At 41.0% G+C, this 24958-nt stretch overlaps 3 protein-coding genes across 3 annotated transcripts; 2 read left to right on the top strand and 1 right to left on the bottom strand.

Annotated features, from left to right (window-relative positions):
- Positions 1-249: 249 nt before the first annotated feature.
- Positions 250-3447, bottom strand: LOC127965987 (receptor expression-enhancing protein 5). Its single transcript, XM_052566768.1, has 5 exons — positions 3207-3447; positions 2940-3033; positions 1431-1569; positions 885-1053; positions 250-751 (listed from the first exon to the last, which is right to left on the bottom strand). The coding sequence occupies exons 1-5, from the start codon at positions 3322-3324 to the stop codon at positions 702-704; spliced, it is 570 nt and encodes a 189-aa protein (XP_052422728.1). The 5' UTR covers positions 3325-3447; the 3' UTR covers positions 250-701.
- A 351-nt stretch (positions 3448-3798) lies between these two features.
- On the top strand, positions 3799-9136 carry LOC127965979 (m7GpppN-mRNA hydrolase-like). The gene is made up of 11 exons (XM_052566758.1): positions 3799-4029; positions 4784-4935; positions 5263-5390; positions 5480-5578; positions 5667-5819; positions 5906-6018; positions 6104-6199; positions 7211-7334; positions 7526-7606; positions 7687-7738; positions 8084-9136. Exons 1-11 carry the CDS (start codon positions 3977-3979, stop codon positions 8215-8217), a joined length of 1185 nt encoding a protein of 394 aa, XP_052422718.1. The 5' UTR covers positions 3799-3976; the 3' UTR covers positions 8218-9136.
- A 6244-nt stretch (positions 9137-15380) lies between these two features.
- On the top strand, positions 15381-22182 carry LOC127965965 (uncharacterized). The gene is made up of 2 exons (XM_052566719.1): positions 15381-21595; positions 21947-22182. The coding sequence occupies exon 1, from the start codon at positions 15381-15383 to the stop codon at positions 21408-21410; it is 6030 nt and encodes a 2009-aa protein (XP_052422679.1). The 3' UTR covers positions 21411-21595; positions 21947-22182.
- The last annotated feature ends 2776 nt before the right edge of the window (positions 22183-24958 follow it).

A 24958-nucleotide genomic window follows, 5' to 3' on the forward strand; every position in this document is an offset into this window, starting at 1 on the left:
ACAAACAGATGCATAGCATCATTTACCATTTAAAGTATGCATGTAAACTACAACTTAACATTTCCATCTGCATGTTCTCATGCTGCACAAACAAAGAACTCTTTTTAGACTCCCATTGCATTTCTTGTGGGGTTTCGGAAACGGGCAGAAGTAAAAACATGACGCTGATGACACATTACTGCACCACAGCATGCGCTCACTAGATGACTGTAACAGAGCGAGGAGGGAAGTGATGAGACGTCAAGCCTGTGTCTTCCAATCGTTTAATAGTTGATGTCAAATGCATGGTTCCTATGCTTACAGTTTCACTGATGTTATCAGAAGAGACATTTCTACAAACACAAATAAATAGATCTCAGAATGCATATGTTAAAGTACCTCAAGATGCAAGATAAAATAGTTCATGACCTCATAATACAAGGCAAGGGTAATGATGTGTATAGCAAAGAGAAGGTAGTTTACTGAGACTGAAGCATTGCGCTGGATATCTTGTAACGTGATTATGTCTTACCACTTAAACACAACTACTGGCTGTCTGATGAAGAATAACATGGCTGCCACAGGGTCAAAGACAGGCAAAGGAGTAACATAACAGCCAACTTCTGGTTGTTTGAAAAAAAAATAAAAGGCATAGAAAGGCAACATTTATTCAGGCAAGAGTCATCCTGGAGGACAGGAGGCAGGTGATATAGCGGTGGCTTCTAGGAGGACTTTTTCTCCTCAAATATAAGGTTGGCAGTGGCTTTCTTGGCTGCAAGACAAAACAAAAGACTGGATTATCAACAGTTCATAACTGCTTTAGTTAGTTCGGTCTTATAACATGCTTGATGAAACCTCATCGGTTTTATTTCTCTGATCAGAAACAAACTGCATCTGGTTTTCACCTTCATCTTTAAACTTGTCTGCCGCCTCAGATGCTTTATCTGTGAGGTCTTTGACCACATCGTCGATCTTGGCTTCGTTCTTTAAGAAGAAGGGCCGGATGATCCTTGTGTAGATCAGAACAGAGCCGTTTGATGGAGTGGGAGCCATGCACCAAACCAAGAAAACACACTAGCAAAGGGAAAAAAAACATACGGTCTGATCCATATTACAAACCTCAAACACGAAGCATTAATGACAGTACTTTACATTACAACACTCTCCATTCACACAGCTGTTTCTTGAGCGCTTCAAGCACACGGTGCACTAAACTCAACATGTTAGGACTGCAAATACAAGTCACATAATACCAGTCAAAATCAGTGTGGTCACCACTAGCCCAAATATCTGTATCAGAAGATGCCTCCTTTAAATAGCTATAACTTCTGAAAGCTTATTTTCAAAAAAGGTAGTACATCTATCTCAATCTAAACACACACAACCAATTTCAATAGGTTATTAAAGTCAATAACGATCAGAAACATGTTCATCTTTCTACTGTATAATACCTTTCCCAGGAAGTAGAAGGGGAACCAGGAGAGGAAGATGTCAGCGAAGAACTCGGCGACGCTGAACACGCCGTACACCACCCAGTAGGTCAGCCATTTAGTGTCGTCCTCTTTGGTCGCGCTCTCAATGGCTTTGATTCTGCAAACACGTGAAGAGACTGATATGATGCTGTCTGACTGTTCATCTGACCATTACATAACTGCTTGTCTTGTGAGAAGAACAGGGACACTCATATTAAACTAAATGTATTATTTTATATACGGGACATATAACCTTGCATGTGTTTTGTAGCATATTTGATGCATCATATATGGCTTTCATGGCACATATGGAGCTTAGAAAGAGACAACAAGGTCCAAACTGAGCAAATATGCAGTTTGGAGCAGATGTTGTCCTTTAAATGGCCCAAAAAGGAAGATGAAATGCTGACAGTTTTTAATGCAAATCCATGGAAATGTGTAAACACTATAATAGTCTGTTTACAGTAAATGATATAAACGTCAGTATTTATAAATCTCTATTTTATTGTGGGGGCCAAACATATTCAGTGCAATGCTATCGGGATTGAGAAATTAGACAAATAATCATACCTCAATCATTATTTGATTGAATGACTTTTCTTAAAAAAAAAAAAAATTTAACAATAGTTGCCTAAAATAGTAGTAAATTAAAATCTTTGAAATTTTAGTAATAATATGAGAGTTATTCTTAAATTTTATAACAATCAGTCAAGATTTGAAAGCATAAAAGCAGGTGAAGACTAGCTGAATGTGGACGTTTGGACGGTTAAACAGGTTTTTTAGGTTCTGATCATGTTGATAATATAGAGGCCTCAGACAGAAATGCATGCGTCACATAAGACAGAGCAGGCTTTATGGGGTTAATTTGGTGTGTGATGCCTTTCCATCTTTAACCCTGAACTACCTTGTATTGGATGCTTACTTAAAAATGTTTTATTTAATCTCATAATAACATAAAGAGGCATTTGCACATCACATTAATAATAACCTCATTAACATTGCAAACGGAAATGAGCTTGCATAAACTGCAGATCCTTTATGTATTCTTTAACATTATTTTTGTGCTTTTATTTTGTAATAGGCAATGGCTTCTGCCTACTTGTGCTCACTAAGATTTGTCGCTAACTACTGTTAAAGCTTTGTTACAAATATGAATTTTCATATAAATGTCACATATTCACTTCCATTTTCCAAGTGATGCTTAAGACCAGGCCCTGAATCCCGAGCGCTTGTATGCGCAACCTCAAGGCAATACTACTTACTCATGATAACTGTTATGAGACAGTGCATTATGACATACTACAACTGTAATAAGATATTCCACATAAAACACTAACAATAACCATATGAACAACAAAACACGTTTCGAAAGAACTGAATGTATTGTAGAGCGTGCACTTCCTGCTGCGCGCTACTGCTGCGATGACGTAATTAACTGCGGCGTGATGCCAACATGGAAAATAAAGATCGAGCACAGCTCCAACTCACGATATGTATGCAGGATAGACGAATCCGATGAGGTTACAAAGCAGAGAAGCGCCGTATCCGATCACCAGATAGACTGCGATGAGCAGGATGACAGCTGCGAGACAGAAGACACATGTCAGATTTGTCCGCGAAGACAGATGCGTTTTGACCCTAGCGGCCTTCCATAGCACTGTGATATCAGAAACGTGTTCTTGCTAAAAAGGCTTTAAAAGTGCGACATGACAGTACACGTGTTCCTGGTGATGAGAGAGCTTCTCCAACACTCACCGCACGCGATGTAGGATCGGTTCACTCCGGTCCGTGCCTCAATCTTCGCCAGCATGTCCGTCAGCAGGTTCTTCTCGTGAAGGAACCTGTCGAAGCGCTCTTTTAGCCCGTGCGCCATGATTTGTCTGGATTGGGGATGGATTTATTTCGATATGAAATCAAACTGATGACCAGCAGCTCTCCCCAGCTCAGTGCACGTTGACACGCTGAGGCTGTGATGTCACGAGACGTGACCACTTCCTCTACCACACCCTTCGTAGCAGCGGAGTAAAACAGATTTATATTCTTTTTAAATGTAAAGTTACATTTAAGGTGGCTCTGAAATAAGAGTATTCCCACGTGATATTTTTATATGTTTTTTATATAATTTAATTTATACAATATATTTGATCGCGTATTACAGACAAACATGCTTTTCTCCTAAATCGGTCTGTGAAGTTCACTATGATTGGTCTTTTCGTGACGTTTGTTATGTAGAGAGCGATGTGATTGGTCAAGACTTCTTGGAGCGGAGTTATGCGCTTTCTCATTGGCTGACGCTTCTGGTCCCACCTACTATGATGCTTTACACGCAATATTTTTAGCATGTTAGCATGCTAGCCTCAGCGTCGTCGACACAAATCCACAGCACTGCTTGCTCCTTTTATCGTTAAAATTTTGAATCGTACAGAGCCATGTGTTTTGCCACATATTATAAATGCGAAGCGTAGTAGCTTTGCGCTGTTTTAAACACACTAGTCTTGCTTCTTCGGGATGTTTTTACTCTTAACATGGACACAAAACGAGGGGAGATTCCTAACGAGCTGCTGGATGACCTGTGCAGGTAAACCGAGAGAATACATTTATACCTGACTGTATTTAACAGCACCTATGAGTATAATGTGCACTTTATACCAGTTTGCGAGGTCGAATAACTCGTAGCTGTCTTTGTTAAACGGCAATTTAACGGATTCCATGGGGCTGCATTAAAACCCTATGAAGCTGCTAACAGCAGCCTTTGAGTAATGTTATAGTGAGCGCCTTCCGAGCTGCAGATGTGTACATCACTCCTGAGGATATGTGTGTATCACGCGCGCCAGATTACGTTATTTAGACTCCAAAGTGATTAATAACCTAGCCCCAAAGTCAACTGTCTGATGCTGATATTGATGATTGCGATGATCGTAGTAATTGTTGTTCACATGTTCTAATGTTTTGTCCTAAATGGTCAATTGACTACTTGTAATAGAACTACTTCCGTGTTTTATTTGTTAACGCTCACGCATTTCCGGTAATAACATTCACGCGCCTACACATCCGGATGTGAATCCCCTATTTGTATTTACTTGTTGTTGTTTTTATCAGTGTTTAATTTTTTTTTTGTCTCTAGTTGATCCCTAACTAGTGGAAGATAGAAAATGAGAGTCAGATTAATATTACTATTTAAACTTACCTCATTCTTAGATCTGTTAGATAATGAAGTTCTTCAGAACACTAGTGTGCCACATTATTAAAAATGCTATGAATTATTTCACAAAGCTCAGTTCATTGTGTTGAACATAGTAATGATGCAGGCTTCATGTCTTCTTGTCTTGTAGTCGCTTCATTCTTCACATCCCCAGCGAGGAGAGGGACAATGCCATCCGAGTGTGCTTCCAGATCGAGCTCGCGCACTGGTTTTACCTGGACTTCTGCATGCAGAATTCACCAGGACTACCTCAGTGTGGGATAAGAGACTTCGCCAAGGCTGATATCCTGAAGAGATCTGTTTATATTTCTCTTATATCAAAGCATACTTTCTTAGTTTGTTCAGTAGACGTAGGAAAGAGAAAACACACTTTTATCTAATTTAAAAAGCAACATGAGTTGAGCTAAAGTTCTGCACAATTCAGAAAAACTAATTCTTAAAGTGTGTCACCACCTTCGTTGTTTATGTAATGCAACTGTCATTGAAAGTGATGCACAAACTGAAGATTTAACGACTGAAATCAATGCAAAAATGTTAAGCAAGAACAAACTGGTTAAAAAGCAATGTTTTTGTGGTTTCTTTCTCATTCTTCCTTAACAAAATAATCACTTTTTAATCACTGTCCATTCCTGCTGCCCCATGGTGAGGATGTTCAGAAGGTTTTAGAGCAGTGGAAAGAGTATAAGATGGGTGTACCCACGTTTGGCGCCATTATTCTGGATGAAACGCTGGACAATGTAAGTATACAGCTGCTTGGAAGTATCATGAACTGTGTTGTTTTTAAAAAAGCGGTGCTGAAACCTTCATTCTTTCTTTTTTCCTGAAGGTGCTGATGGTCCAGGGTTATCTGGCCAAGTCTGGCTGGGGGTTTCCTAAAGGGAAAGTCAATAAAGATGAAGCTTTCCATGACTGCGCTGTGAGAGAAGTACGCCGCGTTCTCCGCTTTCCAAATATAGACGTTGGTTTGGTTTATTAATGAAAACTGCGGTTAATATTATTTGATTTCTCTGCAGGTTTTGGAGGAGACCAGCTTTGACATCCGAGATCGCATCTGCCAAAAAACATACATTGATCAGAAGATTTTAGATCAGTTGGTTCGATTGTACATTATTCCAGGAGTTCCTAAAGACACCAAGTTCAACCCCAAGACCAGAAAAGAGATAAGGGTATATATAGATTTCAATGCTCTGTAGAAGCACATGTATTTGATTGTATAAAGCTCTGATTGTGTTGCTCTCTTGATTCCTGATAGAACATTGAATGGTTCCCAGTCAATAAACTGCCTTGCCACAGGAACGATATGACCCCCAAATCCAAGCTTGGACTGGCTCCTAACAAGTTTTTCATGGCTATTCCATTTATTAGGTACATCTTCTGGTGAATGATGATTTGAAGTGCTCCGTGTTCATGTTTTGTTGGTTTGGAGTGTAACAGATGTGCTCATCTGCAGGGAGCTCAGAGAGTGGATCGCCAAACACAAAGCCGAGTCAACGAGCAGCGACGAGGATTTTGCGTCTAATGGCAGCACATCTTCCAAACCATTCAGGTGAGATCCTTCTCATTATAGAAAGCATTCACCATCGCATTTTCAACAAGATGTTTTGCAGCACTAAGAGTGATTTATGAGTAGAATTATGATGCTTGAACACAATAGTAGGGATGGACCAGGATGGCTAGTCTGTCCAATAACAACTGAATTTAATATCGGAGCGGTTGTGCATCCCATAAAGAGGGGCGAATAAGAGCCAGTAGGCTACTTCTGGATAGTTCACATTATTAGTTAACTATCTGAAGGTTGAACTCAATTCTCATTAGGTTTGACTGACTAGTTGTACAGAAAGCCCACTGATATAGTTTACAGTTAACCAGGGTATTAAAATAAAGTTACAGTGGACTTTTTTTATTTGTTTTTTTTATACTTTTTTGGAATAATTCTGAATTTCCACTTTGTAAAAGAAAAGATCCCGAACAATCATCAAAAATGTTTACATTGAACCAAGCCAGTTTATTTTATATTTCATAATTTTTTCGTATTAAAAGGTACGATCAGATGTTTTATCAGGCTATCATTTTTTTACATTAAGATGCAGTTCCTATGTGTGGCAGAAATCATGTGACTGAGAAAAGACACAGTTTGAAGTCCGGGCTGTTTTTATATCTGCCTTCTGCGAGTATTTCTTTTTCTTTTTTTGTATGAAATGCTTTTAACATGCTCATTAATATTGCTAAGTTTAGTCAACAAATGTCTTGTACTTGTTTTTGCGGCTTTGTGTGGAGAGAAGCAATGGACGCAGAGCAGGAAGTGCTTAAATGAAGTGCATTTTAAAATATTAGAGTTTATTTTACCATAAGATCATCACCATAAGCAGCCGTTATCATTGTGTTTCACAGCCGTTAGCACCAAACCATAGTCTGGAGGACCCCGGTGTGTTTCTCCAACACCTCAAGTTACTCATCTGTGGACTTATGCATGTTTATTACTGTATCCCATTAAATGAGCAGTCGGGTGACTGTAGAAACTATGACATGCACTCATTTGTGTTGTTCCTCTGCTCAGCTCTAAGCTCAGAAGGTCTCAGATGTTGGTGGAATCATCTCCTGAAAGCTGGTTAAAGCAGAAACCACTGAAACCCTTTGGACAGACCACCCAGACGGAGTTAGTAGATGTGCTTAAACCCAAGGTAGGTGTTCACATCACAACATATTCTGTGTAAAAATGCTGTTATGGGTAGGTGTAGAAAAAAGAAAGCTTGTACTATACCACGTCAGTATGTGAGGACTGAATTCAGATCTTATTCATGCCAGCAGCACGGACAGAGTGATCGATCTGATGAGTGCTGATTCAGTGATTGCTTGCTTTATTTGATTGCAGAATCACGTGAAAGGCAACAGCAAGAAACAGCTGGAGTCTCCGAACCTGAAGAAAGGAGCTAATGGTGTCAGCCAGCAGCAGGTTAGTAGCTCCACACCTGATTTACTGTACATCACAATCAATAGATGGTAGAGTTGTGTAACACACTGTTTATTTTGTAGAAAGATGAGAAGAAACTTCAGCCCAGAAGACTGCAGGATAACTTTGACACGGGTAAACAAAAGCTTTTCAAGAAATGATGCATTGGGGATTAGAAGTGGGGATTTGTGATTTATAACTAAATCAAAAGAATTGTATTTGAGCAAAAGCAAAATCCTCACAACTTAACTAGAATTAACTCATGTTTGAACACTTGAAGCATGAGAGAAAGGGTGTGCTTACTTGTGTGATCAGGATTTCTCTGCGCAGATTTCACAACAGGTTCAAGTTGGTCACATGGATTTTCTGTGTTGACCAATAAAAAGCTGTGTCATAAATCAATCTTTTTGCCTTTGATCACACCTTATGTTTATTCTTCAGATCATTTCATGCATGTGTTTTTACATGTTGTTTTTGCAGATGCAGCCGGTGAGGTCTATGGCTGTAACGGACAGACAGACTCGAGTTATGAGGAATACATGCTCTCCTCACGGTCTTTCCTCAGCTTCAGATTCGACAGAGAGGCCATCATGAAATCCTGCTTCGAGTCCTAAAGATCTGCTGAAGATATGCTGTAATGCCTTTGGTTTTTAAAAGATTTGACGCAGCAAATGTTCTACCATTGGATCTTCTGCGCTGTAAACCTGTCGAGATGCTTTGTGTGTTGGACCAAGATTACAAACAAATCCAAAAAAATCATTTTTTTTCACACACATACGTCAGTTCCTATTAATCTGGATCTGGAATGCTGTTAGCTTGAGTTCTTTTTAGACTTTATATTCATGCTAAATCTTGTGCCCGATAATGAGTGCATCATTTTGTCTCTAAAGAGAGGTGTTTCTTGGTCAACTTGCTTGTTGGTTTGTCTGAAACACACTCGACAGTAGTTTGGTTCGGAGCCCCTAAAGTGTATTTCTACTCTTTATTTCATTGTGAATTCAGATGTTAGAATAATAATCAGTCCAGCTGTATGTTGAATTTCTATGGCTCTGTGTTTGTTGTTTGCCGTTTTATAAGAAGCTGCTCAAAAAGCATGTTTCAGAGCATCACATGACCGCTAGTGGACAGATAGGGTGGATGTTACTCGTCCAAAAGCAGGAAAACCCATTGAAGCACTATATACTTTATCAAGTCCTCCGTCACCAAATGTCTGCTCAGTGTGACATCAATGTGTTGGATTTGCAGTTTGATTAATGACATTTCATCCGTTTCCCTCAAATGATGTCTTTAGTTTTGTTTTCTGTTCATTGTTCATATTCGTTGTTGATTTATTTTAGCTGTCCAGGTTTTCCTCACCCTCCACATGGTTACTATACTATATTCATATTTCCTCTGTGAAATGGCACTGATATCTTTGGTAAGCTGGTTTACAATTATGCAACACGATTTGCTTAACCACATTATCTATGGTTTGTATTGCATTTTTTTTTCTCTCTCTCATTTTTTTGGTAAATAAAGACACTTTCTTAAAGAGTGATAGTCTATTTTGCCTTTCCACGTTAAAACAAATATACATTCTCTTTCACCGAGAAGTGAACCAAGCATCACTTTGACTATGTCACTTGTCATTTTTATAAGTCTTTCCTGATATAATCAGTAATTGACACCCATAACCCTGATGGGTGCACCCCACAGGACTTGTTGTTTTGATCTAGTCATCACCATTTAGCTCTTGTCAGAGTCATTCAGATCTTCTGCTTGCCCATTTCCCTGCTATTTTTCCTCTTGCTGCCTCTCAGTATCAGTATAATGTTTATTTGACTCACCTGTCAGTTGTTTTAATGTTGTAAAGTAAGCAGAACAGCCAGCAAACGTATGACCAGCAGATGTCATCTGGAGAAAAGGGAAAAGCTCTAAATGAAAAGTGTGCAGGATAAACTGAACTTTTTCCAATGGAAACATTGGATGAGAACTTCTCCAACTCTACATTTTTTAGCAGATTTAGCAGCATTAATGTAAGCATGATTAAAGTCTTTCTCTGTCCAGTGAAGTAAAGTCAATTTTACCTTAATAGAAGCCAAGGCTTCTGCTGCCTTTCCTATCGCATCACTGACTGCACCAGACTCTGACTGCACACAGTGTCATTAAAACACGTGGCGTAGCCTACATTTGCCAACTTTGTTCATTTTTTTTTCTTCCCCCAGCTCTGAGTCTCTTTTGGAGAATGGCTGGATGGGCATCTGTGACAGATTAAATGATGAATCATAAACATTTCAAATTGCTCTAGGAGCTGCTGAATGAAAATGTTACTGTACTGTCATTTTATTGCGCCACATTAGAAAATACACCTTCATAAGTGTGTGAACACTGGATCACGTGGTGTTGAACACTACTGGAGTACTGCAGCGCCACTAATAAATATTAGGAGTTGATGAAAAGATGGGAATTTCCAGGGATTGGGGAATAATGCTGCAGTCAGTTCCTGTTTTGTTTATTCACAGCTGAACTTTATCTTGGAATGTTCCGACATCATGTTATTGACTAGATACTTAAACACCTTAAATATCAAATAAATGAAATAACAGTTTCAAATGATTGTGTGGATTGTAACACATTCCAGCTCATGGGACAGGATTGTCAATTATCAGCTGGATTCCTTCTGCCTCTCATTTGTAATTGACAGAAGTTACTTATTAAAATTTCTCTCAGAAAAGCTTTTCAATAATGAGTATTACAAGTCAAGTCAAGTCACCTTTATTTATATAGCGCTTTAAACAAAATCTATTGCGTCAAAGCAACTGAACAGCGTTAATTAGGAAAACATTGTGTCAATAATGCAGAATGACAGTTTAAAGGCAGTTCATCATTGAATTCAGTGATGTCATCTCTGTTCAGTTTAAATAGTGTCTGTGCATTTATTTGCAATCAAGTCAATGATATCACTGTAGATGAAGTGACCCCAACTAAGCAAGCCAGAGGCGACAGCAGCAAGGAACCGAAACTCCATCGGTGACAGAATGGAGAAAAAACCCTTGGGAGAAACCAGGCTCAGTTGGGGCCAGTTCTCCTCTGACCAGACGAAACCAGTAGTTCAATTCCAGACTGCAGCAAAGTCAGATTGTGCAGAAGAATCATCTGTTTCCTGTGGTCTTGTCCTGGTGCTCCTCTGAGACAATGTCTTTACAGGGGATCAGTATCTGGGGCTCTAGTTGTCCTGGTCTCCGCTGTCTTTCAGGGCAGTAGAGGTCCTTTCAAGGTGCTGATCCTCCATCTGGTCTGGATACGTACTGGATCCGGGCGACTGCAGTGACCCTCTGATCTGGACACAGACTGGATCTGGTGGCTATGGTGACCTCGGAACAAGAGAGAAACAGACTTATATTAGCGTAGATGCCCTTCTTCTAATGATGTAGCAAGTACATCGGGTGTTATGGGAAGTGTTCCCGGTTCCGGTTTAACTAATTAATGCAACCTAAAAATCCTTTAACGGATTTGGATATTAAAAGCATATTAGTATGTTATGTGTATGCCAGGTTAAAGAGATGGGTCTTTAATCTAGATTTAAACTGCAAGAGTGTGTCTGCCTCCCGAACAATGTTAGGTAGGTTATTCCAGAGTTTAGGCGCCAAATAGGAAAAGGATCTGCCACCCGCAGTTGATTTTGATATTCTAGGTATTATCAAATTGCCTGAGTTTTGAGAACGTAGCGGACGTAGAGGATTATAATGTAAAAGGAGCTCATTCAAATACTGAGGTGCTAAACCATTTAGGGCTTTATAAGTAATAAGCAATATTTTAAAATCTATACGATGTTTGATAGGGAGCCAGTGCAGTGTGGACAGGACCGAGCTAATATGGTCATACTTCCTGGTTCTAGTAAGAACTCTTGCTGCTGCATTTTGGACTAGCTGTAGTTTGTTTACTAAGCGTGCAGAACAACCACCCAATAAAGCATTACAATAATCTAACCTTGAGGTCATAAATTCATGGATTAACATTTCTGCATTTGACATTGAGAGCATAGGCCGTAATTTAGATATATTTTTGAGATGGAAAAATGCAGTTTTACAAATGCTAGAAACGTGGCTTTCTAAGGAAAGATTGCGATCAAATAGCACACCTAGGTTCCTAACTGATGACGAAGAATTGACAGAGCAGAGTCTTAGACAGTGTTCTAGGTTATTACATGCAGAGTTTTTAGGTCCTATAATTAACACCTCTGTTTTTTTATTCAGAATTTAGCAGTAAGAAATTACTCGTCATCCAGTTTTTTATATCGACTATGCATTCCATTAGTTTTTACAACCGGGCCGCGAAGAAATATAGAGCTGAGTATCATCAGCATAACAGTGAAAGCTAACACCATGTTTCCTGATGATATCTCCCAAGGGTAACATATAAAGTGTGAAGAGTAGCGGCCCTAATACTGAGCCTTGAGGTACTCCATACTGCACTTGTGATCGATATGATACATCTTCATTCACTGCTACGAACTGATGGTGGTCATATAAGTACGATTTAAACCATGCTAATGCACTTCCACTGATGCCAACAAAGTGTTCAAGTCTATGCAAAAGAATGTTGTGGTCAATTGTGTCAAACGCAGCACTAAGATCCAATAAAACTAAAAGAGAGATACAACCACGATCAGATGATAAGAGCAGGTTACTTGTAACTCTAAGGAGAGCAGTCTCAGTGCTATGATACAGTCTAAATCCTGACTGGAAATCCTCACATATACCATTTTTCTCTAAGAAGGAATATAATTGTGAGGATACCACCTTTTCTAGTATCTTGGACAGAAAAGGGAGATTCGAGATTGGTCTATAATTAACTAGTTCTCTGGGGTCAAGTTGTGGCTTTTTTATGAGAGGCTTAATAACAGCCAGTTTGAAGGTTTTGGGGACATATCCTAATGACAATGAGGAATTTATAATAGTCAGAAGAGGACCTATGACTTCTGGAAGCACCTCTTTTAAGAGCTTAGATGGTATAGGGTCTAACATACATGTTGTAAGTTTAGATGATTTAACACGTTTATACAATTCTTCCTCTCCTATAGTAGAGAATGAGTGGAACTGTTCCTCAGGGGGTCTATAGTGCACTGTCTGATGTGATACTGTAGCTGATGGCTGAATGGTTGCAATTTTATCTCTAATAGTATCGATTTTAGAAGTAAAGTAGTTCATAAAGTCATTTCTGCTGTGGTGTTGGGAAGTTTCAACACTTGTTGAGGCTTTATTTTTCGTTAATTTAGCCACTGTAAATACCTGTTTGTTTGTTTTCTTCTAAAAGAGAAGAAAAGTAATCAGATCTAGCTGTTTTTAATGCTTTTCTGTAGGACAGGTTACTTTGCCGCCAAGCAATACGAAATACCTAAAGTTTTGTTTTCCTCCAGCTGCGCTCCATTTTTCAGGCTGCTCTCTTTAGGGTGTGAGTATGCTCATTATACCATGGTGTCAAACTGTTTTCCTTAACCTTCCTTAAGCGTAAAGGAGCAACTTTATTTAAAGAGCTAGAAAAGAGAGAGTCCATAGTTTCTGTTACATCATCAAGTTGTTCTGAGGTTTTGGATATGCTAAGGAATTCGGATACATCAGGAAGATAACTTAAAAAGCAGTCTTTTGTGGTAGAAGTGATGGTTCTTCCATACTTGTAACAAGAAGTAGAATTTACAATTTTGGCTATATGAAGTTTGCACAAAACTATAAAATGATCTGAGATATCATCACTTGGCTGAATAATTTCAACACTATCAACATCAATTCCATGTGACAGTATTAAATCTAGAGTATGATTTCGACAATGAGTATGTCCTGAAACATGTTGTTGTCTAATCCCAATAGAGTTCAGAATGTCTATAAATGCTGATCCCAATGCATCTTTTTCATTATCAACATGGATATTAAAATCACCAACTATTAAAACTTTATCTGCAGCCAGAACTAACTCGGATGTAAAATCACCAAACTCTTTAATAAAGTCTGTATGGTGCCCTGGTGGCCTGTATAGAGTAGCAGGTACAAACATAACATGGGATTTATCATTAACATTTCTTTCTCTGGATAATGTTATATGTAGCAGGCAGGCTGTGCATCAAAAATAGTTTCAAATTTACTTGAAAGAATATTATTTTGATTCATATATTGCACTTGATAGCAAATGGCAAGTAAATGACAAGGGGTCACCGTCTAGAAACAGAAAGGTTTTCAGCCCAAAGACTTTAACAAACAGTTATTTTCAGTACTTATGTAATGTATTTCTGCTGAACATGAGCATTATTGAGTTCTCAGAAGTGTCCATGCAGTGAATTACCTCTAATTTCTTCTGTAGCTCTGTGGTTCTCAACTATGTTCCTCTAGCACCCCAACACTGCACAATGTGCTTCTCTTCCTTTAACTTTTAAAAATAAAGGTGCTTCACGATGACACAGAATAACCTTTTTGTCTGAAAAGTTCCATAAAGAACCTTAAACTAACTTCTGAATAACTTTTCTGTTTTACATTTTTTGTAAAAAAAAAAAAGTTTGTTGTGGTGAAAGAAGGATTTTCAGTTTACAGGAGCATTTGTCTACTCCTGCTCCTGGAGGGCCAGTTCCTGCAGAGCTCAGTCTGGAAATGATCCTAAATGCCTTGATTAGCTGGTTCAGCTGTGTTTAACTGGGGTTGGAGCTAAACTCTGCAGGAGTATAGACCCCTGCAACAGTGTGATTCTGGACTGGAGAAACCCATCGCTGATCTGGATTGACCTCCTCTGGTAATGGACGCTGATTAAAATCCTGTCATGACCCCAGTGCTGTTTCTTCTGCCTCTTATTCACTCATGTGCTGTTTCGTTTTGGATTTGGATAAGTGTCTCTAGCTGGGCTGTGTTTCCCAGAAGCATCGTAAGCCTAAAAGTTGATCATAGCTCCACTGGTTTTAGTGGGTCTTCAGTGTACTTAAGCTAATGATGCTTTTGGGAAACACAGCCCTGAGTCCTGGCTGATGGGGTGCATCTCTCAGGAGTATTACTGTCAGAAAGACCATAGGAACGGAAATTAAGAAACCGTTTCTGACGGACTGATATTGTAGTTGCTACTTCCAGTACACTGATGCAATAGCCAGCTCCAGACGTGCGCTCTCCATTATTGTTCAATGTTGTGCGTTCATGCAAACAAATGTGAGTAATCATGTAAATATTTAATTAACACTTTGTAGTTATAATTGTGAATGTCTGGCGATCTGTGGAATGTTTAGATATGTGTAATGACGATCGCGATTTGACCGCAAATAGGCGCTAATTTCCATAAGACGCGTTAGTCTGATCACATTGAACACACCTGTTGTTGTATTTCATGCTGCGTCATGCCTTGTATTGAAGTTTACATATATAATATTCATATATTATCTGATAGTTAAATATTCGTTTGTGATGAGTGATTTAATCAGTTATTGATATTTTGTGAGTTAATTTGCAGTGAATATATACAGATGTTGTATTCATATTGTATTCTCTTTATCTGTTTAACAGACCACACACAACGCAATAACCTATGTCAAATACTGCCATTTGAGCCATCACATCTTCAGATGATGTTGTAAGGGATATTACTGCTTACCTGAAAGTACTATTAAAGAAAAGCTTGAAAGGATCCACATCCACCATGCCTGATTCTCTAACCGGAATCAATGTCCATATTTGTCCGCCAGTAGAACTGAAAATTTAACAAGGTTGACAGAGGTGGTAATCTGCAACAAATTGGTCCTTCGAGCCGGATACTGGCAACAGCAAACAATATGGACACTGCAGCTAGTGATACAGCGGAGCCTGTGGTCAGACCCAAGAGACAAAGTAAACCACCTTCACATCTGAGTGACTATGAGGTTGGCTACATACCTCCAGTGGACCCTCCTCCAATCTCTTCTTCTCGCTGTCACAGCCAACATAAGAGCCAATCGAGGAAAACGTCCCACAGTAAAGCCAGCTCTCATTCCAGATCCAGTGGTCATTCCATTATCTCTGGTGTGCAAGCTACTTCTGCACTCACAAGCAGTCAGGCAGCCATGGTGGATGAGAGAATCAAGCAGAGGCAGTATGACAACCTACGTCAGCAGATAGAGGAGGACACGTTGGCAGAAATAGAATATCAGAGGCTGCAAACACAAGCTAAAGAGGCTCAACGTGTTCAGGAAGAGGCTCTCATGGCAAAGGAAGCACTAACTAACCAATTAGAACGACAACGTAAGCTAAAAAAGGCAGAGACTGACCTAGAAGTGGCCAAACTGGTGAATTCTTTGCTCAGCCAAGACTTGAGTGTGGATGATGCAGGTTCTGAAGGATCCCCAGACACAACTGTGCCACCACCACAGTCACTTCATGCCAGCCCAGTCCAGTCTCATGTATATCCGCAATCTCACAGCCCTGTATTGTCCATGATGCAAGCAAAGCAGACTGTCTCAGAGGCACAGAGCACATCAAGGGGACCATGCATAGTTCAGTCACTCAAAACTCCTCCATTGACATTTCAAGCAACTATGCCATTACAGGAGAATATGTCACATGTCTTGCAGCAGCCAAGCCCAGTCTCAATACCACTACCTCCATTCAACCCTGTGCAACAAGCAGCGACTCAGCTTGCGACACCATACACAGGTAGTGTTCTGATATCACCGACTAGACCTCCTGTAGCACCCATTGCATCAACCTTACATGTGAATACTCCATTACAAAGGCAATCAGCCCCTCTTATGAGTCAGAATCAGCCTATTCCAACCACTCATCATAGAGCACCTCTCTTATCTAACACACCTATCTGCCCTCAACCATATTCACCTCTACCTGTTCCTCAAGCTGGTTACATACCTCAACCCGGGACAGAACTTCTGATGGCAGCAGCCTATGGCATTCCTCGCCCCACACTACCAGTGTTTGAGAGTGGCACTGAAAGTGACTTTGCCTTGTTGAAGTTGGCCTTAGATAATCTCTTAAGTCACCATACTCACATCAGCGAGCAGTACAAATACCAAGTGTTGCTGAGTCACCTGAAATTTGCTAGTGCCCAACAACTGGCTAAAGCATATATGCACCACCCACAGCCATACACCACAGCCTTGCAAGCTTTGCAGGAGAAGTATGGCCAGCCCCGGCAGCTTGTGCAATCTGAGTTGGGTGCAATCATGAGTACACCACCCCTTAAAATGGGTGATTCCAATGCATTCGACTCATTCGCCTTATCTGTCCAGTCCCTAGTAGGCATGCTGAGAACACTGGAAGGTCAAAACGGGTATGAGCTCATGTGTGGTTCTCACGTAGACCGCCTTCTGAGTAAACTGCCACCAGCTTACCGAGACAGCTTCGTAGAATACTGCCTGAGTCATGGAATTCTACAAACTGGTACAGACAGAACCTATACTCTCCCCGACTTAGCATCCTGGTTACAAACGAAGTCACAAGCTAAACGTATCTCAAGCCGAGCAGCCGCTGTATTTCAGTCCGACACTACAAAGTTATCTGGGAAGAGTAAATACACTCCATATCATCGAGAGCGTTCAACACCAATACTTCTGACATCAGAGAAATCTGTCAAGCCTTTTGCACCGGCACAGGTAAAAGTCATTTCCAAGCCAAAGCCCTATTGTCCTCATTGCGACAACCAAGATCACTATCTCAACTCCTGTGATAAATTCAAAAGGCTGACCACTGCACAGATCATCACCTGGATCGCAGAGGGCAAACGCTGTTGGAAGTGTGGTCGGAATCATTCAGCTGACTCCTGTAACCTCAAGCGACCATGTAAAATCTGCAAAGAGCTTCACCTTACCGTGCTGCATGACTCAATTAATGACACCTCCAGAGCAGTGCTTATGGTAAGCCTACCATCGACACAGATCTATCTAGATAGACCCAACCGCTCACAGAAAGTCATGCTTAAAGTAGTCAGAGTCCTCTTGCACAATGGTGGCCGAACAATGGAAGCTTACGCTGTCTTAGATGACGGCTCTGAAAGAACTATCGTCCTTCCCCAAGTGGTTCAACAGCTCAGGCTAAATGGAGCTCCAGAAGTTCTTCCCTTGCAGACAATCCACCAGAGCCATACCAAACTTGATGGGTCCACAGTAACCTTTGAGGTGTCTTCTCTCACCAAACCTACTGAGAGGTATGTGATTCGAAACGCATTTACTGCCTCTGGTTTAAGCCTTGCTGAACATACTTATCCTGTGGCAGCACTCCAGAAAGCATATCGCCACTTGAGAGGTCTACCCTTACAGCCAGTTGACAACGTCAAACCCTTACTCCTCATAGGGTCTGATATGCCACACCTCCTGATGCCAGTTCAGCCAGTGCGAAGAGGAGCAGAGAGCAGCCCCATTGCCATATGTACCAAGCTTGGTTGGGTACTGCAAGGCCCAATGTGTCCAATTCAGCCCCCTAAAGGTCTGCAACAATGTTTGCATATTATGACAGCCCCAACACATGACGAGCTGTATCAGCATGTTGAGCGCTTGTGGCAAGTTGACACTGTTCCATACAATGAAAAGGTGATAACAAGATCGAAACAAGACCAACAGTGCTATAACCTTTTGCAGACTGCCACTGTCAGAGTGAACGTGGATGGTGTCCAGCGGTATGCTACTCCACTGCTGAGGCGCACTCCTATCACTTTGCTTAACGCAGGGATGGAGTCTGTGCTCCCCAGCTTAAGAAACATTGAGAGAAAACTGGCCAAGAATCCTGAGCAAGCACAAGTTTACTGTTCTGAGATTCAAAAGCTTGAATCAGCAGGTTACATTGCTAAGATAGCACCAGATGAGGTAGACAAGTCCACAGAGTCGTGGTTCATTCCCCACCACATAGTGCACCACAATGGAAAGGATCGAATAGTCTACAACTGTTCCTTCCAGTACCATGGTCAGAGCTTGAATGAACAACTCCTTCCAGGGCCAACACTTGGGCCATCTCTGTTGGGCGTGATCTTGAGGTTCCGGCAACATGCAGTTGCAGTGAGCGGGGACATAAAAGGCATGTTCCACCAAGTACGTTTATTACCTGGTGACAAATCGGTACTGCGATTCATCTGGAGGAACATGAACCAGGAAGCTCACCCAGACATTTACGAGTGGCAAGTACTTCCCTTCGGTACGACCTGCAGCCCATGCTGCGCCACTTACGCTCTTCAGTATCATGCCCAAGAATACCGACATACCATGGCTGGATTAGTTGACATTGTAGAGACCTCATTCTATGTGGATAACTGCCTTCACAGTACCCCCGATCAAGGTGAGGCCAAGGCCATAATAGATGGATTGCGTCAGTCCTTGCTACAGGGAGGCTTTGAAATCCGACAATGGGCATCCAATGTGCCATCCATTCTCCGGCACCTCCCATCGGAAGCCAGATCAGCTAGTAGTGAGTGCTGGTTGTCTCAGAGTAGCACTGACCTGCAAGAACTTACACTCGGCTTACAATGGAATTGCCTCGACGACACCCTTGGGTATAGAAACCGTGTAGCAGAACCTACTCAGCCCACTATGAGGAACCTGTATAAGACTTTGGCAAGCCAATATGACCCCTTGGGGTTCATCCTTCCCTTCACCACGAGGGCAAAGACTCTGATCCAGGATCTCTGGAGACACAACCTAAGCTGGGATGACCCTATTGAACCCTTACATCTGCGTGAGAAATGGTCCACATGGATTGCAGAGCTTTCCAGTATCACCAAACTACAATTCCCTCGACCTTATGCTCCTGGCAAGTCCGACACTCCGTCCACCGTCAGAGAGTTACATGTCTTTTGCGATGCCTCGGAGAGGGTATATGGATCTGTCGCCTACCTTCAGGTCACCGACGAGAGTGATGAAGTCCATGTCACCTTTGTCCTTGCTCGATCGAGAGTGGCCCCTAGGAAATGTCTATCTATGCCCCGCCTGGAGTTGTGCGCGGCGCTCTCTGGAGCTCAGATGGCCAAAGTCATACAGACTGAACTTACCATTCCCATACACCAAGTCACATACTGGACCGATTCAACCACGGTGCTGCATTGGTTAAAATCAGAATCTTGCCGATACAAAGTCTTTGTGGGGTCCAGAGTAGCCGAGATCCAGACACTGACAGATGTTTCCAGATGGCGGTATGTTGACTCTGCTAGAAATCCCGCTGACCACATCACCAGGGGTCTTACTTTAGCGGAACTAGCTTGCCCCCACCAATGGAGATCCGGTCCTTCCTTCCTGACTCAACCACAGAATAAGTGGCCAGCATTACCCAGTACAGGATCTGAACCAGACCTGAGTGAGATGAAAAGATCATCCTTTGTTGGAGCAATCACAGTTGTTCCCAGTCCAGTGCCTTTAGATATCAGTCAATTCAGAACCTGGAAGGAGCTACTTCAAGCAACTGTGGAGTCCTGTGATGGGGCGGCCAACTCTGACAACTCTTCTGAAGCCTCAAGGTATATACAGGCAGAGAAGCACCTCTTAGCACAGGCACAGCTTGATTCATTTCCAGAAGAATTGCGGGCTTTGAAAGCTGGACAATTCATCTCGACAGACAGCCGATTGAGGTCTCTCGCTCCAGAATATGACAAAGATACTGGTCTTATCAGAGTGGGAGGACGACTTCGTCGTATTGAAACCCTGCCTCCTGATGTCATTCACCCTATTGTTCTAGACCCTCAACATCAGGTCACAAAGTTGCTCATCCAAGACATAGATCAACAGCTCAATCATCCTGGTGCAGAACGAGTACTAGCGGAGCTACGCCGTCGATATTGGGTGCTTAGAGGCCGTGAAGCTGTGCGCAGACACCAACATTTCTGTCAGGATTGCCAATTTTGGCGCTCCAAGCCACAGAACCCAAAGATGGCTGACCTTCCACCATGCAGGCTACGTCTGTTCAAGCCACCATTCTTCTCCACTGGCGTAGACTGCTTCGGGCCCTTTCAGGTGAAGATAGGTCGACGTCAAGAAAAGAGATGGGGGATCTTATATAAGTGCTTGACAACCAGATGTTTACATCTTGATCTCCTTGAACACCTAGACACAGATGCTTTTCTCCTGTCATTACGACGCTTTATAGCCCGCAGAGGGAAGCCCTTTGAGATATTATGTGACAACGGCACCAACTTCACTGGAGGTGATCATGAGTTAAGAGAATCCTTTAGTCAAATGACACCTGAACTTCAGACACAACTGGCTAAACAGCAGATCCAGTTTCGCCATATCCCACCGAGCGCCCCTCACTTTGGCGGTACATGGGAGCGAGAGGTGAAGTCAGTTAAGACTGCTTTACGAGTCATTTTACGGGAACAATCCGTGCCTGAATCTGTGCTGCAAACATTATTAGTGGAAGTAGAGGGCATACTTAATTCCAAGCCACTTGGCTATGTTTCATCGGACATTGCAGACCCGGACCCTGTGACCCCGAACATGTTACTCATGGGACGCCGTGATGCCTCCTTACCACAAGTCCTTTATGACTCCAACGAGCTCTTGGGCAAACGCAGGTGGCGACATAGCCAGGTATTGGCTGATCAGTTCTGGACTGCTTTCATACGCAGCTATCTACCAGAACTACAGGGCAGACAGAAATGGACATCGGATGGCAAAGGGTTGGCAGTAGGACAAGTGGTGCTCCTAATTGACCATCAACTCCCACGAGCACTATGGCCTGTGGGTACCGTGACAGAGACCTATGCAGGAGCAGACAAGAGGATTCGGACAGCTAAAGTCAAAGTCAAGGACAAAACATATCTGCGTCCTGTTGTGAAACTGATTCCACTTCCTCCAAAGAGGGATGGGGATAAAGACACTTTGGATGGCCTTTCTTAAGGGCTACAATTAGCCTGCGGGTAATTGGGGGCGGCAATGTCAGAAAGACCATAGGAACGGAAATTAAGAAACCGTTTCTGACGGACTGATATTGTAGTTGCTACTTCCAGTACACTGATGCAATAGCCAGCTCCAGACGTGCGCTCTCCATTATTGTTCAATGTTGTGCGTTCATGCAAACAAATGTGAGTAATCATGTAAATATTTAATTAACACTTTGTAGTTATAATTGTGAATGTCTGGCGATCTGTGGAATGTTTAGATATGTGTAATGACGATCGCGATTTGACCGCAAATAGGCGCTAATTTCCATAAGACGCGTTAGTCTGATCACATTGAACACACCTGTTGTTGTATTTCATGCTGCGTCATGCCTTGTATTGAAGTTTACATATATAATATTCATATATTATCTGATAGTTAAATATTCGTTTGTGATGAGTGATTTAATCAGTTATTGATATTTTGTGAGTTAATTTGCAGTGAATATATACAGATGTTGTATTCATATTGTATTCTCTTTATCTGTTTAACAGACCACACACAACGCAATAACCTATGTCAAATACTGCCATTTGAGCCATCACATCTTCAGATGATGTTGTAAGGGATATTACTGCTTACCTGAAAGTACTATTAAAGAAAAGCTTGAAAGGATCCACATCCACCATGCCTGATTCTCTAACCGGAATCAATGTCCATATTTGTCCGCCAGTAGAACTGAAAATTTAACAAGGTTGACAGAGGTGGTAATCTGCAACAATTACACATCTGTGGAACTCTGTTGGTTTGAATTTGATTCTTGTCTGTTTTTTAAGCTTCTGTGTTTGCTGTCTTGTGCTTCCTATGTGTGAAGTGACATATCTCAGCTATGTCTTTCTTTTGGCCTGTCTGTGTTGTGCTTTGCCCAGAGTTTGTCACTCTCAGCTCTGAATATGTGTTCAACCTTTTGGACTCTGGTCTGTTCACTCTTCAGCCTGACACCTGAGGTTACAGACTGTTTATTCACTATAGAGACATCCTCTTATGATCCCCTGTAAGGACCTTGTCTCAGAGGATCACCAGGACAAGACCACAGGAAACAGATGATTCTTCTGCACAATCTGACTTTGCTGCAGCCTGGAATTGAACTATTGGTTTCGTCTGGTCAGAGGAGAACTGGCCCCAACTGAGCGGATCCTTGCAGCTGTCGCCTCTGGCTTGATTAGTTGTATATATCATTGATATATATATATATATATATATATATATATATATATATATATTAGTGCTGTCAATCGATAAAAAATAATTAACTAATTAATCGCACAATTTTTTTTAAATTAATCGCGATTAATCGCGATTAATCGCAATTAAAAGACTGAAACTTTTTGGATATGTAAATGTAAAATGTAAATAATTAATGTAAACTCAAGACAAAGAAACTATTTAAATTCAAAATATGATTGTTTATTGGAATTTTTGTTTAACTTGTAACACAGATTTTCTCATGTAAACAACATACCTGCAATAAACCATCAATATCCTCCAAATTAACTGTTGGCTTGAAAGCCATATTTATTACAGAAATAAAAACACAGGCATGTAAGTACCATTTGAATTTCAAAACAATCAATGCCAATAAAAAACAAAAATGATTTCCATGTTGAATTCTAAGTGGACTGCAAAAAAATTCCAAAGTATAGTCATTGCCAGTGCTTTAAGTGGGCCGGTATGCACTGATACTGGGTACCGCCACTTCCAAATATAGCTCTTGAGCGTACCGCCACCTCTCCGTGCGCCCAGAACGTGCTTGTAGCGTACCGGTACGCTCATTTGGACATCTGTTTTAATAGAGGTTTTAATCTTTTACCTGCACTGCCGATTTTCAGAGCGCCCTTCACAATGCAAGCTTCCTAATTCATCCCACCCAGAGCAGAAACTACATTACCCATTCACCCTTAAGTCATACAAGTGAATAGCGCATGTGTCGCTTTTCCCACTGTTAAGTGTCAACAACTCAACGTGGCCGGAGAAGGTGTGTGAAACTCGTTGTGAGTTATACTAAAGCAAAATCTTGAGTATTTATTGTCTGATAAACATTAAAAACTGTCTGCGGAGGTTGAGTCGTCCTGCAGCCCCCGCTGGATGTTCATTGGCTGCAGCATCTTTTTTCTAATTTCGGCAAGGCACAAATTTAGATATTCATTTATCTAATTAATCTATAGCCTATGCACAAAGACAATATGATCTTTTTGTTCCCTTTTTGTTTAAAAGCTTGATGAAGAGAGAGAGCGCAAGTTGCTGCAGCTGAGGAGGACAGTGATGCACGCGCACAGGAGTGATTGACAGTTCGCGGCACTGTGTACAAAAAATACTCCGCTACACAATTATTTCGTTATTTTAATTTAAGCTTATTAACGTTAGCGTTACAGAAAGGTCTGATTTACGCACTGTTACAGTCATTGTTTTTTTATTTTTTTTAAACAATGACATTTGAGTTCATGATTTTAATGTTGCTGTTTCTTGTGGCAGACTAAATGAAGAGTAATGTTTCTTGTGGCAGACTGAAGAGTAATCCGGCAGAGTTTTATACTGAAACTTTCCGTCTAAAAGTCCTTCCTTGGTCTTATCCATATTTCTTTGCACGTTGAACACACATAGGCCACAACTGGAAATAAAAAAAACTGCAACCGCGTTAATTGCGTTATTTTTTTTTAACGCGTTAAATATTTCAAATTAATCGAATGCGTTAACGCGCTAATTTTGACAGCACTAATATATATATATATATATATATATATATATATATATATATATATATATATATATATATATATATATATATATATATATATATATCGTCGATTTCATTGACTTGATTGCAAATAAATTCACAGACACTATTTAAACTGAACAGAGATGACATCACTGAATTCAATGATGAACTGCCTTTAACTGAAAATTGAGTGTTTACTATTGTCCTTTTGTATTATTGACAGACTATATTCCTATTTAATACTGTAAAGTGCACTGACAATCTGTGTTGTTATTAAAAGCACTATATAAATAAAGGTGAATTGACATGATGGACTGTTATTCCCAGTAAAAGCTGGGAGTGAGTTCTCAGTAAGGCGGATGCTATTGGTCTGGACCAGAGGAGGGCCACAGTCTGGAAACACACAGAACTGTTATGAGGATCAACTTCTCAACTCCGACACAAGCCTAATATCCCCATAAATATCCCACACCCAACTGAGAGAGACAAAAGTTTCACACCCTATGTATGATTCTCCACATCCACTTCCTTGACTCGCTCTCCCCTCATTTCCATCTAAATACTCAACTCTACAGAGATCTCGGAAACCACTTTTTCTTATAATCAGAGTTTATAACAATGCCACTGTTCTCGTTTGAAAGGTCTCTGTGTGTCTGGTAAAAAAGGTTTCATTATCTTAACAAAAGGACAGACAGCCATCACAATTAGAAAGAGAAAAAACAGATCCTAAGAGTTGGAGATAAGCTGATTGCTTTAGCGGAGGTGTCCTTTCCCAGTGTCTATCATGCTA

This window comes from Carassius gibelio, chromosome B10 (genome assembly GCF_023724105.1).
Source record: "Carassius gibelio isolate Cgi1373 ecotype wild population from Czech Republic chromosome B10, carGib1.2-hapl.c, whole genome shotgun sequence".
In the NCBI taxonomy this organism is placed as follows: Eukaryota; Metazoa; Chordata; class Actinopteri; order Cypriniformes; family Cyprinidae; genus Carassius; species Carassius gibelio.

Excerpts from the sequence above, each read along its gene's own strand:
- LOC127965965 (XM_052566719.1), top strand. The coding sequence starts at position 15,381 with ATGGACACTGCAGCTAGTGATACAGCGGAGCCTGTGGTCAGACCCAAG.
- LOC127965979 (XM_052566758.1), top strand. The coding sequence starts at position 3,977 with ATGGACACAAAACGAGGGGAGATTCCTAACGAGCTGCTGGATGACCTG. Across the intron at positions 6,019-6,103 it reads ATGGCTATTCCATTTATTAG|GGAGCTCAGAGAGTGGATCG; the intron begins GTACATCTTCTG and ends GCTCATCTGCAG. Across the intron at positions 6,200-7,210 it reads ACATCTTCCAAACCATTCAG|CTCTAAGCTCAGAAGGTCTC; the intron begins GTGAGATCCTTC and ends TCCTCTGCTCAG.
- LOC127965987 (XM_052566768.1), bottom strand. The coding sequence starts at position 3,324 with ATGGCGCACGGGCTAAAAGAGCGCTTCGACAGGTTCCTTCACGAGAAG. Across the intron at positions 3,034-3,206 it reads CCGATCCTACATCGCGTGCG|CTGTCATCCTGCTCATCGCA; the intron begins GTGAGTGTTGGA and ends TCTGTCTCGCAG. Across the intron at positions 1,570-2,939 it reads GTCTATCCTGCATACATATC|AATCAAAGCCATTGAGAGCG; the intron begins GTGAGTTGGAGC and ends ACGTGTTTGCAG.